This window comes from Vipera ursinii (genome assembly GCF_947247035.1).
Source record: "Vipera ursinii genome assembly, chromosome: 15".
Lineage (NCBI taxonomy): Eukaryota > Metazoa > Chordata > Lepidosauria > Squamata > Viperidae > Vipera > Vipera ursinii.
Genome location: NC_139528.1, coordinates 3,243,620 through 3,256,986, shown reverse-complemented (window position 1 = coordinate 3,256,986; position 13,367 = coordinate 3,243,620). Strand labels below are relative to the sequence as shown.

Genomic DNA, 13,367 nt, shown 5'->3' with positions numbered 1-13,367 from the left:
CTGGGGTCCCCATGGCCAGCCGCCGGGCCGTGCCCCCCTCGCTCTGGTCCGGCCACGAGCGACTGCGGATCGGCGAGCGCCTCCGAGCCAGCCTGGCCGGGCTTTGGGAACTGGATCTCTTGCGCGAAATGCAGAAAGCCAACGTGGAAAGCGCCCTGGCTGGGTCGGAGCCGCGATCGGTGAGAGAGGGGTTACATTTGGGGGGTTGGAGGGGGTGGGGGCGGCCGAGGGGGTGTGGGGAGGGGGCAGGCTGCGGGTCCCAAGCCCTGGCTTCTCCTTCCTTCCCCCTTTCCCCCCTAAACCTGGCGGGAATGGCTGGTTTCTTTGGAGAGCCTAAGTTGGGTTCTGCCAGGCCAACAATCGAATCGAATCTTGCCATTCGCAGGTGTAAGCAGGTGAGCCAACGGGGTGGGATCCAGTGGGTCAAGGCTGGCAGGGAAGCAGCTGCTTTGAAATTGGGATTTCTCCATTGCTTCTGCTTCTCTGGATCTGCCGGGATCCCTGACTCCCCCAGGAAGAATCCGGCTGCCTAGTTGGTTGATCACCTGTGCAATAAGAGATTTATAGGGGTTTCCCACCCCCCCCCACCCCCCCCTACCACCCCCTTGCCTTGACTGCAAGCTTCTCTGAATGTTTGGCCCTGTGAATGGAAGGATCCACCCTTCTCTTGGAAGCCAGAAGTTGCTGAGACCTGAAGCAAATTGGTTTTCTCGGGTCTGATCTAGTGGAAATCTGGGGGAATCTTTTGGGGAAGGTGCTCGGTTGGGGGTGCTTTAAAAGCATTAACTACAACCCCCATCGTTCCAGCCTTGAGGTGAGTGGCTTTTGTTGTTTATAAAGAGCAGACTGGAATTTGGGGGGGGGTGTCCCCTCTGCCATGTGGTCAGTATCCATGTTTGGGATTTGCAGATTTGAAGGGAGGGGGGGGAAATGGAGAGAGGGGCTAGCATCTTTTCACTTAATCCCAATTGCTATTTAAAATATTTCCGGACTGTTCATTCCTCAATTTCAAAAAGCTGAGCTAAAAGGAAGCTCAGCCAGGAAGGATTTGTTTGGCCTTGCCTCCTTCCCCGAACCAGATCTTTTTTCTTTACTTTTTTTTTCTTTTTGTGGGTGTGGGGGGGGGGAGAAAGCTGAATTATATTACTGTAGAATGTGGATATTATAGTTTTTTGGGGGGGGCGCGGGATTACCAGTTATTCTGTGAGACATTTAACTCGACTTGCTTGGATCTGGTTCTAAGTTAACCCTAACCTTAACTCGGAGCAAAGAGAAAAAGAAAAGAAAAAAAAATTATTTCAATCCTTCACCGCAGGATTTTAATTTTAATTTTACCTGGAGTTGATAGCAAATCCCTGCAGGGGATTTTAGATGAAAAACCTTAAGACAATTCGGCACCTGAAAGTGCTTGTATGCTAAAATTGGTTGCACGTGAGTAGAAGGAATGGGGGTGGTGGTGGTGGAGAATCAGGATTTATTGCAATTAAAGACTTAGTTAGAAATATTCAGCTGCTTCTCCAGCCTGGTTAGGTGTCTGGCCAAATTGTGAAACTACAGAAAAATAAGAGCTAATGTACAAATGTCGGTAGGTTTTACTTTTAATCAGAGAAAAAAAAAGGTTTGTGTTTTAAAAGGGAAACCCAGTCTATTTAACACTCGGATGGAAGACCACCAGGAAATCTCAAGGGTGAGGCTACAATTGAGAATCTGGAAAAAAAAATTAAAATCCCACAAACAGACATTTTATTTACTTATGGATATTCCAGAAAGGAATTAGGAGTTAAACTCTGGCTGGTGTCTTCTGTACTCAAGCAAAACCATTCGTGTTTTTAATGTTGGTATGATTCGATTCCTTGGCTATTAAGAGAGAAAACTGAGACAGAAAATTGCCCACCAAATTTATGTCTGTGGAGATTCTCAATCATCCAGGGTCTTGGGCGAGAAGAGAAATGTTTTCAAGGAGAAAGGAAAAAGAAAGAAATAAAGAGAGAGAAAGAAAGAAAAATCCAGGGGTTACCAAATTTAGTTGGCCCTACAGGTAAAATTAATAATAATAATAATAATAATAATAATAATAATAATAATAATAATAATAATAATAATAATAATAATAATAATAATAATAATGATGATGAAGGAGAAGGGCGGTATAAAAATTAGTGACCATTCAAAATTACAACAACACTGAAAAAAGGCACTTATTAATATTTTTCACATTTATGACCGTTGCAGCCTCCCCACGGTCACCTAATCACAATTCGGACACTATCAACTGACTCATATTTATGACGCTCACAGTGTCCCGGGGGTCACGTGATTCTCTTTTGAAACCTTTTGACAAGCAAAGTCAATGGGGAAGCCAGATTCCATTCACAACCGGGTTGCTAATTTAAGAACCGCAGTGATTCCCTTACCAATTGGGGCCAGGAAGGTCGCAAAGCGGGGCCGTCTCGCTTAGCGACAGAAACGTTGGGCTCAACTGTCGCCAGTCAAGGACTTCCTGTAGATGGGAACAGACCTCGGGTGGGGATCCTGGAAGAAAGATTATAAATTTGCAATCGAGGCAGGTTGTGAAAGACAGGTGTGGGGAAGATTAGGATCAGGAGCAGGCGGGTGGGGGGGGGGGGTGAAATGAAAATTTAGTGGTGGGGGACTTCAGCCTGGATCAGGATGAAGACAGAAGGAGTTCACACCTACTTCCCAAATACGGAAGGACTGGATTTATGGCTGAACTAGGAACCAGGAGGATGGGAGCAGGTGGTCCATCAAAGTGGGAGAAGCAAAAAAAACCTGGGCAACGTGGCAGATGGGCAATTAATAGGGAAGATAAGCCTTGAAAAGGGCCGGGGAAGGATCAGGGACGGGGCTGGTGAGGCGTGGGCAGGAAGGAGGGGGATGCGTGCGAATCGGGCACCACATCCCATGGACTCCGAGGGCACAATATTGATAGCAAACATATGGGAACACTCCCACTGCTTTGAACGTCTCCAGCAACCGCTGCTCCCTCGTCTGAACTCACCACCAGAAATGAAGATTAAAATCCAGCTTTCCACCGTGATTTTGGGGGGGGGGATTTGGTTTTCCAGTTTCGGTTTGGCAAGGGAGGTTTTTTTGGGGGGGTGGGGATCGATGCCACCCAAGATGATAGAGAAGCAGCTTTGGTTTTGCTTTGTTTTTCCTACCTGACCCCTTGGGTGCAAAAATTTAGCTTGCTTGGCAGGGGTGCAAAAGGGGCTACCACGAGCCACACCTGGGTGTGAACAGCCAGCAAAAAAAAAAAAAAAAAAAAAGCCATCCCGTATGGGGAATGGATGTGTGTGCTGAACCTTTACACCTGGGCTGTGTTCGAGATTACCCGGGAAGGCTCCTGCAGCTATGTGACCTAATGTGTTTACCAAAAGGGCCCGCGAGGATTCGTTTTAATCCTTAATTAACTGAAGGTACAAAGGTCTCCCCACTTTAAAAAATAATAAAAAAGGACGTTCTAGGATGAAGGATTTTTATATATTTATTTATTTGGTCAATGGCCAGCAACATGAAATAATGAAAAGGAGAATAAAAGATAACAAACACAGGAAGGGAGGGTGGAAGGAAGGAGGGGAGGGGAGAGAAGAAGGAAGGAGAAAAGGATTGAGGGAAGGAAGGAAGGAAGGAAGGAGGGGAAAAAAGAGTAGCAGAATAACAGAGTGGGAAGGGACCTTGGGAGGTCTTCTAGTCCAACCCCCTGCTCAAGCGGGAGACCCTATGCCATTCCAGACCATCGGCTTTCCAATCCCTTCTTAAAATTTTACTTACGAAATAAAATTGGCTGTTTTTCTGCCCTTTGAAGTAGAAACTCTCCTTCATTTGTCTCCAACTGTCTCCTTGGATTTTTTAGAGTCAAGGTTGGGCTAGTATAAATGAGATAAAATAGATGAGCAGGGGGAAAATTTTAGATTTTAGGGTCATTAAAATATATATTTTTTTGTCTGCTTTAAAAGGCGAGCCTAGCTGTTGTAGCTTGCAAACCTCTCGGCCTGACACAGGACATGGCTTGTTTTGTTTCGGCTTAGCTGCTGAGCTAAAGGCTACTCAAGCATTTAATTTGATCCTACATGCTTGAAAACCTGTGTGTGTGTGTGTGTGTGTGTGTGTGTGTGAGAGAGAGAGAGAGAGAGAGAGAGAGAGAGAGAGAGAGAGAAATGGGATGAGTCTCTTTATATGGTCATCAGTGATTGTAATTTGCCACCTTACTTATCTTAATTAGAGCAATTAGTGGAATGACTTGCCTCTGTAGGCTTTGGGTGCTCCAACACTGGACGTTTTCAAGAAGAGATTGGACAACCATTTGTCTGAAATGGTACAGGGTTTCCTGCTTGAGCAGGGGGTTGGACTAGATGACCTCCAGGGTCCCTTCCCACTCTGCTATTCCTTCCTTCCTTCCTTCCTTCCTTCCTTCCTTCCTTCCTTCCTTCCTTCCTTCCTTCCTTCCTTCCTTCCTTCCTTCCTGTTTGTTATCTTTTATTCTCCTTTATATTATTTCACGTCGCTGGCCATTGACCAACTAAAATAAATAAATAAAATCCATCACCGTAGAATATAGAACGTCCATTTTGCTTTCGAACTGGGGGGGGATGCCACTTTGCCTTCCCACGCTGGGAGGTGGTGCACTCACCAAAACAATGCTCCTGCTGTTTGCGCCGGTGGTGGCTTCCTCTTGGCACCGGCTACCTGTCGACCGGAGGCTTAAGGTTGACACGCTTACATTTCTGTAAAACAAATGAAATATTTTTCTCTTTGCTCAGCTTTCGCTCTTGGCATTCCTGTGGTTTTCAAATTTTGCCTGCGTGAAGGCAGATTTCCCCCCCCCCCACTTCAGTTTCGGTTCAATGTTAGGAAAGTACAATCAAACAGTCACGGTCATTCCATCGTGTTTGACAGATGTGTAGCCCCAATAAAGGAGAATGATTTGTTACCTCGGGGTTGAGATGAGGGCTCCGTGGTGCTGTGTGAGCTGGGTTGTTTCCTTGCAGAACGTTTCATGACCCAACTAGGTAACATCATCAGTGCTAAAAGGGTTAGGATGATGGTTTTTTAATAGATAGATAGATAGATAGATAGATAGATAGATAGATAGATAGATAGATAGACAGACAGACAGACAGACAGACAGATAAAGTCAGTCGCTTCAGGGAGGTTGTTATGCCTTGGCTATTTTAAGGTAGGTGGATTTCAACTCCCAGAATTCCCCTGCCAGGAGGATTCTGGGAGCTGAAGTCCACCATCTCCCAGCTGCCAAGGTGGAGAACATTGCCAAGGCTTAGAGAGAGAGAGAAGAGAGAATATAAACGAATTCGTAACTGCTAGAAGGAAAATTGGAAGCCGCTTCATGGTATCTTTATAATATAGCTTCATGATTAACCCTAATCTTTTACACTTTTGGGCTGCCCGGGTTTCTGTTGGTTCAAGGTGCGGATTAATTATTTGCAAAGTAGTTATGTTGCCTCTGGCCTGGAGGCCTCATTAAGTAGCCAGTAAATCTTATGTTTTCTGCTGTCAAAAAGCTTCTCTCCTCCACTTTTTCCTGCCCACCTTGACAGTTAATATTCTCTAAAGATACTTTCAGGTATACTTTTAAAAGGTGCTGAGATGCAAAATAAAAACCCAGCTTCTCCTTTCTTGCTTGGATTTTCCCCGAGGGCATTTTGACATAAACCCACTTTTCAGCGGTGATGTGTCTTGGGATTTTAAGGTACTTCCCCCCCCCTCCCTCTCTTTAGGGTAACTTCTCCTATCTCAGCCTTCCTTGGCTGCAACTTACAAAGACGGGTGTTTATTGATCCAATTCTAGGAAGGCGCTCAAAAGAGGAAACGAAGTGGGTGGCTGTAAAACTGGTTTGCTCAGTGTCCTAAACTGAAAATGTTGCTTGGCACAAGGAAGCGTTCGGGTCACACGTACCACGTGAAATGATGGAATGCATTTCGATCGAGACATCGAAAAAGGTGGCTAGGTTTAGAAAGGAAAATCGGGTCGATGGTTGTTTTGCTTACTTCGTTTGTTGATTTGTTTCACCTCCAACATTAGCAGTCAACCAGGAAGAAGGATGTCAGTCATTGTTTTGGGCAGGTAATATAAATTGAAAGAAAGGAAGGAAGGAAGGAAGGAAGGAAGGAAGGAAGGAAGGAAGGAAGGAAGGAAGGAAAGAAGGAAAGAAGGAAAGAAGGAAAGAAAGAAAGAAAGAGAAACAAAGAAAAAGGAAGGAAGGAAAAAAGAGAAAGAAAGAGAAAGAAAGAAAAAGGAAGAAAGAAAGAAAGAAAAAGAAAGAGAAAGAAAGAGGAAGGAAGGAAGAAAGAAAGAAAGAGAAAGAAAGAAAAAGGAAGGAAGAAAGAAAGAAAGAAAGAAAGAAAGAAAGAAAGAAAGAAAGAAAGAAAGAAAAAGACAAGATGGAGAAGGAAAAAAGTAAGGAAGAAAGGCAGGAAAAAAAGAAAAGGAAGGATAGAGAAGGAAGGACAAAGAAAGGAAGGGAAAGGATGGAAGAAAAAGAAAAAAAACAGGAAAAAAACCAGCTCTCACAAACATGGGATCCCTGCGATTGAGCCCCGCGGGTCTTTGCAACACCCCCCCCTACCCAAAAGAGATCCTTTGACCTTTCTCTCTTCTTCCACCTGCCCAAACAGGAGCCAAATGGCTTCGGAGATGGAAAGCTGACCCATCCCAACATGGCAAAGTTGGACCACAACAAAGCGGGTCCCGTCCTGGAGGAACGCTGTGGTTTCTACACCTCATCCGAGAACATGGAGTTGTGTGCTCACGCCGAAGACGACCCAGACAAGGAAGGTCTGGGGCTACGGATGATGGGTGAGGAGTCCAAGAAAGTGGGCATCAACGGAGGAGACGCCTCGGAGGCGCCGGAAGCCGATTCCAGACCCAGTTCAGGTACGTCTACGTTCAGACCCTTGGCAACGGACTCCCATTTAGGATGGCTGCAGTGTCCCCGGGTTGCAGGATCCCCTTTGGCGACCTTCTGACAAGCAAAGTCAAGGGGGAAGCCGGATTCGATTAACAGACATTTTGATTAATTTAACGACTACGGGAGTCCCTTAACGACTGCGGCAAAACGTCACTCCACCAATGTTCCCGCTTAGCTTTGGGGGCTCCGTTGGAGCCGTAAGTCGAGGACTACCTGGATTTTGCAGCAACAGCCTGTCGTAACCGGGGGGGGTGTCTTGCGCATTTCAGGGTTTTACGAAACCAGCGACATGGGTTCCCTCTCGGATTCATGCGCCTCGGTACACAGCGACGGACCCGGGGCCTCGCGGTGTAGCATCGGATCTCTCCCTCACCTTCCCGGATTGCGCGAGAACGGCTTAATCCGGCCACGGTCAACAGACGAGGCTGCCGTCCGCCTCCTTGACCTCCGATTGCAGCGGCTGACCTTGGCGAACATAGCCGGGACCGACAACCGACGTCCGGTATCCACCGGTAAGGCCACATTCCTTGTGGGGAGGGTGACTTGGGTGTCTACCTCCTGTACGGGAGAGCAGCATTAATAGGGACACACAAGGCGAGAGTCTGTGGTCGAACGCTGATGGTTGCAGGGCATGGGGGTCTGGGTTCGAGTCCTGCCCTGCCCGTAGAAGCTCCCTGGGAGATTTTGAAATTCCTTCCCCCTTTCAACTCAGCCTACCCTACAGGGTTTTTGCAGGAAAAAAAAAAGACACTAGGAGGATGTGTTAACGTTTGCCAGCCTTTAGCTTTGGAATGAAGTATTTATTATAAATTGAATAAATAAATCGACCCTTCCCTGCATTTATCGTTCTGAGCCTCTCCTTCATGTGAAGCGAAGAATGTTTCTAGTCCTCACTGTGCCCTTGGCATCCTTGGAATAGCCACAGTCAAGAGGAGGTACTGAATTTGAGAATGAAACTGCTCTGAAGAGGTTGGTTTTTGAAAGTCTCACAACAGCCCTGTAAGGTAGCCCATGCTAAGAATGACAGTGAAATTTTGGCTGATTTCATTGGTCTGACTCCCTAGCCAGCATGTTTTAAGATGGGTGGACTTCAACTCCCAGAATCCCCCAGCCAGTATGCCTTAAGATGGATAGACTTCAATTCAGAGAGTTCTGGGAGTTGAAGTCTACACATCTTAAAAGTCGCCAACGTTGAGAAACATTGCGGTAGGGTTTGTGCAACAAGCCATGATTAGATTACCTGAAGGAGCTCAGGAGCTATCTGGCCAAGCTGGACCCGGATCTCTCTTGGTGAGTATTTCTCTGTCCTTCTTAGCATGGACTACCTCACAGGGCTGTTGTAAAAGCATCCTAAAACCAGCCTCTAAAAGAGAAGCTTCATTCTCAATTTCAGCGCCTCTTCTAGTCTGTGAATATTTCAAGGATACTGGCAGCAGCAGTGAGAACTAGAAACTTTTTCAGTTCACATTGAGGAGACGCTCAGAATGATAAATGCAAGGCCGGATTGATTTAATTAGTCGATCTTTTGAATGCTTTATGCCAAAGCTAAAGGAAGCAAATGTTAACACATCCTCCTGGTCTTTTTTGTGTGTGTATGTGTGTGTCTCCTTTGGGGTGCTTGGTGTCTTCTCAATCTTCTAGAGTCAGATTGGATTCAACCCCCCCCCCCCACACACACACACCACAAAATGAGTAAAACTGGAACGCTCTCTCTGAGCAGTCGATCCAGGAAATCAATCCAAATGAGAGAAGGCAGCAGAGTTTGAATTGTATTTTTTTGCTTTGCCGTGCAACGGAGGTAGCTTTCCCTGTCCCAACCTGTTTGTTTACACAGACCTGCCTCCGTTTTATAGTCCCCTCAAGGCAACCTGCAAAATACCCCACCCTAATTATGGCTTTAAAAAAAAAACAAACCTCTGCACGTCATTCGGTCTGAATTCGTTTCCAGCTGGACGTTGGCAGGAGGGGCCTAGGGTTTCTGCTTTTGCACCGCACGACCCTGGGAGGGAGGTTGCAAACGTCACCAAGATGAGTCAGTTAATATGCCTCTGAATCTTGATCGCATGGCCCTGGGGGGGCAGGGGTGTGTGTGCTTGCAACGGTGGTTGAAATACAGTCGCAAGTGGCTGTTTTCTGGTGCCGTTGTAACTTCGAAGCATCACTACTAAATGGACTGTTGTAAGTAGAGGACTCCTTGTAGGAAGGTCTTCTAAGGGGCTAGTTCATGGGTAGGCAACCTCGGCTCTTTTATGACTCGTGGACTTCAACTCCCAGAATTCCTGAGCCAGCTATGCTGGCTCAGGAATTCTGGGAGTTGGAGTCCATGAGTCATAAAAGAGCCAAGGTTGTCTACCCCTCGGATAGACACCCTGGAAGCGGTCCTAGATACTCGGTCAAATTCTTGCGCAGAATTGTAGATTCCTGTACCTCACGAGTTCTTTGTCATTGTGTCTCTCGGGACAGGTGACCTCGAGTTCCTGTTGGGCCTTGGGTCCCTGCCCCTCCCGAGGCCTCCGAATGTTCAGCTTCTACGCTACAAGTCTGACCTGGTTTCCCGGAAGACCAACGAAGTCTACCACTACCCCAGCCCTTTGCATGCTGTAGCTTTGCAGAGTCCTCTGTTCACCAATGGGCTGTCTCAAAGTTCATCCCAGGAAGATCTCGACGAGACGCCCCCTAAGGTTCCCCGATCTGACTCCCCCAAGAAAGACCCCCTCTGCTCCAGAGAACTCCCGAGGGTCCGCTTGGACCAATACATGGCGAAGTTGGTGCTGCGTCACAAGTGCCGCACGGCAGCGAGTCGTACCGAATCGGGATATCTCGCAGGGAATCAGAAGAGTTTATCCATGACGTCCATCTGCAGCTCTGGGCAGGCGGCTGGTCAAGTCCTGGGTCCGATTCCAGGGTGGAAGATCCGACGGCGCATCTCCACCTGTTCTCACTTGCGTTCTCCTGAAGGTCCCGAGGGAGCGCGAGATTCCCGCGTCCTGGATGGGTTGTGGGACTTCCCGCCGTTCCCAGAGGTCAGCTCGTTTCAGCCGAGCACAACCAATCTGGTTCAACCGAGTGAGCCGTCTGTGATTTCCCTCTCTCCGCCCCAAGATCCTTCGGTTAAATTCGTCCTGAACAAGCAATCTGCCACGCCGGATCGAAAAATTTGGGCCTCAGGGCCCCAACCACAGATAACTAAGACAGAGACCGCTTTCAGAAAAGAGACCTCTTTGCCTCGGGCTACGACTGGCGTGGACAAGCTATACAAAGGCAAACACGCTTCGCGGGAATTGGTGAAAACTCCAGAGAAGGGAGAGAAAGCACTCGAGAGAAGCTGGCTGAGTCCCCGCGAGCTGCTGCGCAGATTAAGTCTCCGGCGCAAACCGTCGTCCCGCACGGTAGGCAGGGCCCGAGCCAGTTCGGAAATGAACGTTCACGCAGCCGCCGGGCTGGCGTCTCCCAGCCAACTTCAAGCCAACCGAGGCAAGGCAACCAAGCCAAAATGGACCTCGGTCCTGGAAATTTCCAGCAAGTCCTCCGGACGGCATCGTGCCAAAGCGGGGACATTCCTTCCGCCGGTGATTTTGAACCGCAACCTTGCCTTTTCCTCCGAAGCTCCGGCAATCTTCTGCTTCCCGGAGGACGGTCCTTTTGACCTGATGCCTCGGCAGCGGGCTGGACGTCCCGGCAACGGATCCAGGCTGAGCGAGGTGGAAGCGACCAGCGCTGTCAGCCTGAACGGAGACTGGATGTTCCACCAGCTTGGAGACGCATGGCTGCACGGCTCCGCCACTTTGGATTCGTCCGATTTGCCGCCTCACCACTTTAAGCTTCGACGCAGCCGTTCTTTCAAAGAGCTGAAGAAGATTGTGTCTCGCTCCTTCAAGAGTTCCAGAACTGCCAAACACTAGTAAAAAAAAAAAACAACAAATCCAGACAATCATTTGGAGACGTGGGGTGAGAGAGGAATTCGCTTCTGAATGCGTTGGGGGTTTGGATTTTTTGTCGCATTCGTGTCGCAAGCGTTTCTCTTAGTTCGGATAACGAGATGGCCTCCAGCACGTTGGCATCCTTCCACGTTGCAGTGTTCCGAATTTGGCCAAGGATGTCTTGAGTTCAGATGTAAACCTCTCGACCTGTAGGACACCCAACGGGCCCAAAACGCAAACCAAAGCTGAACTTGAACTCAGGATCTCTGTCAAAAGCCCTGGGAGGCTTTCTCTCAGCTGCTGCTGCTTTTCCTTGTTCTGAAACTGGCTTTTTAAATTTTGCAGCAGGAGCAGAGAAGTGGGGTCGAAGAAACGTCGCTTTGGTTGAAGTCTGCTTCTGATCTTGAGTTTGTTTCGATATCAGGGACCAAAATAACAAAAAAAAATGTGTACTTCTTTATTATTTGCTACGGGTGATCCACGGCTAGGTAATCTGTGCCGCATCAGTGAATGTCAAGTGTTGTTTTTGGGGTTCTTAATAAAACCAAAAAGATGGTGAGTTTCCAAGAATCGTGGGTGGGTGGGAGAGCCTGTTTGTGTTATCCTATCGCCCTGCCTCCAAAACAGCTGGATTTGAAGCTCGTTCTGAGCAAGCAGAATCTTCTATTACAGGTATTTATGACAGCAACCGACCCCGAATTTTCCGTGGCTAAGCAAGGCAGTTCTTAAGTGAACCTGGCCCCATTTGGTGACCTTTTCTTACCAAGGTTGTTAAGCGAATCGCCGCAATGGTGAAGTGAATCTGGCTTCCCCCACTGACTCTGCTTGCCGCAAGGTCACAAAAAGGGGATCACGTGAGCCCTGAACACTGCAGCTGTCATAAGTATGAGTCAGTCGCCCAGTTTTGATTGCCGGGATGCTGCAATGGACGCATGTGTGAAAAAACGATCGCGTGCTTTTTCCCCCCGTGCCGTTTGTAACTTGGAAGTGTCCCTAAACGAACCGTTAGTAAGCGGAGGACTGCCTGCAAGTAAGAATTTGCTTAGCAACTGCCTCGCTTCACAACAGAAATGTCAGGTGCAATTGTGGTCGTAAGTGGAGAGCTGTCTTGTTTCCAATTCTTACAAACCCATGGCTTTTTACGGAGCCATATCTATTTCCATATCCATAACCCATTGTGGTTATTTCCCCAAGCCATGAAGGAATGCTGGTTTGGGGCTGATCCCAGATGTAACTGGGTTTGAGCAGGCCACCCTGAAATTATCTGAGGTGGTGTCAAACCGGAGGCACGTTTCTGAGCCTCAATGGGCAGCCGTCCCCCCCCCTTTGGATTATGGCTCCCATCATGCTCAACAGGGAGGAACAGGGCTGGCTGGGGATGATGGGGTTGTCATTGCAGCAAAAAAAAAAAGGATGGGGTAGCCGATGGGAGGACGGCTCCCCCCCCCTCCGTTCAGTTTGCTGGAGGGGGGGGACGACGAAAAGAGCAGTTTTCTGGTATCGTTAAGGGAGAGGGTGTTATTTCTGTAAATTAAAATGTATGTGCCACAGCCCCACGTCTCAAACCGGGTGCCACGACCTTGAATTTTCTCCTGCCCCCCAGCTATGCAATTTTGCACAACTCGTACCTGTTACTTCTCTCTCTTTTTTTCTTTTTTTTTCCCCAAAGAGTATAAAAGGCTCCACCAATAGCTGTTTACATCGAGATTCGATTCCTTGGCACCACATTGCAAATGACTGTAATTATCAAGGCTGGGAGACAGCAAGGAACATGCCAAGCGAGTTGGAGCTTGCTTGGCGAGCAGTCGGTCCTTAAACCTGTTTTATTTTCCTGGGCCAGAAACGCTGCTTCAACAACTTGGCAGCCTAAACCCAACCCGTTAAAAAAAAAAAGGTTGCGTGTTTTTTTTAAAATTGAGATGAATTTACTGGATGAAACCTGATTTGAATTACTTTTTTAGGGGGGGGTGGAGGGAGGAACAGCCAATGCAAAATATTCAAGATAGTTTATGCAACTTGGAGATATAAGCATCCAAAATATCCCTTCCTTTTATTATTATTTTTTCTCTCAAGTTTCTAGCCCTCGTGATGTGTGTTTTACAGGGGGTCCTCGACTGAACGGCCGTAATGGATTCTCCCCCCCCCCCAAATTTCTGTTGGTAAGCTTTGCTCTGAAGCAAAATATTTTTGGGTGGTTGAGTGTGAGAATTTATTTGGCAGTCGCTGCCGGCAACTTTTGTTGTGGCGGAGGGCTCAGCAGCCAGCAATTGGCACAGCTGCCGAAGACGTGGTGTGGCGATTTTAGCCAGCGCTAATAAGAATTAAGATTTTCAATGCTCCACTCGTGCTGAAAGTTATGTGCTGCATTAACGGAGATTAGGAGGAGAGGGCATTTGAGCCAGTGTGGGGGTGTCCTATCTTTGTATTGACAGGAGGAAACTGATAATGTGGCCTGTATGTCCAGACAGCACTAATCCAGAAGCAAACAAACCATCTT

General features: G+C 47.7%; 2 protein-coding genes across 2 annotated transcripts in view; one reads left to right on the top strand and one right to left on the bottom strand.

Annotated features, from left to right (window-relative positions):
• The window catches only part of POLR2G (RNA polymerase II subunit G), a gene marked incomplete at its 5' end in the record, with an annotated part of 5,329 nt that extends 5,316 nt beyond the window's left edge, over positions 1-13 (bottom strand). Inside the window, one exon of the mRNA XM_083373956.1 lies at positions 1-13. This exon is cut by the window's left edge and continues 53 nt beyond it. Within this exon, the coding sequence (XP_083230082.1) occupies positions 1-13 (13 nt within the window).
• The window catches only part of LOC310647031 (uncharacterized protein), an 11,755-nt gene extending 326 nt beyond the window's left edge, over positions 1-11,429 (top strand). Inside the window, exons 1-4 of the mRNA XM_083373955.1 lie at positions 1-190; positions 6,576-6,916; positions 7,220-7,462; positions 9,414-11,429. The exon at positions 1-190 is cut by the window's left edge and continues 326 nt beyond it. Coding sequence (XP_083230081.1) covers positions 12-190; positions 6,576-6,916; positions 7,220-7,462; positions 9,414-10,852 — 2,202 coding nt within the window. The 5' untranslated portion in view covers positions 1-11 and the 3' untranslated portion in view covers positions 10,853-11,429. The remainder of the gene's footprint in view (positions 191-6,575; positions 6,917-7,219; positions 7,463-9,413) is intronic.
• The last annotated feature ends 1,938 nt before the right edge of the window (positions 11,430-13,367 follow it).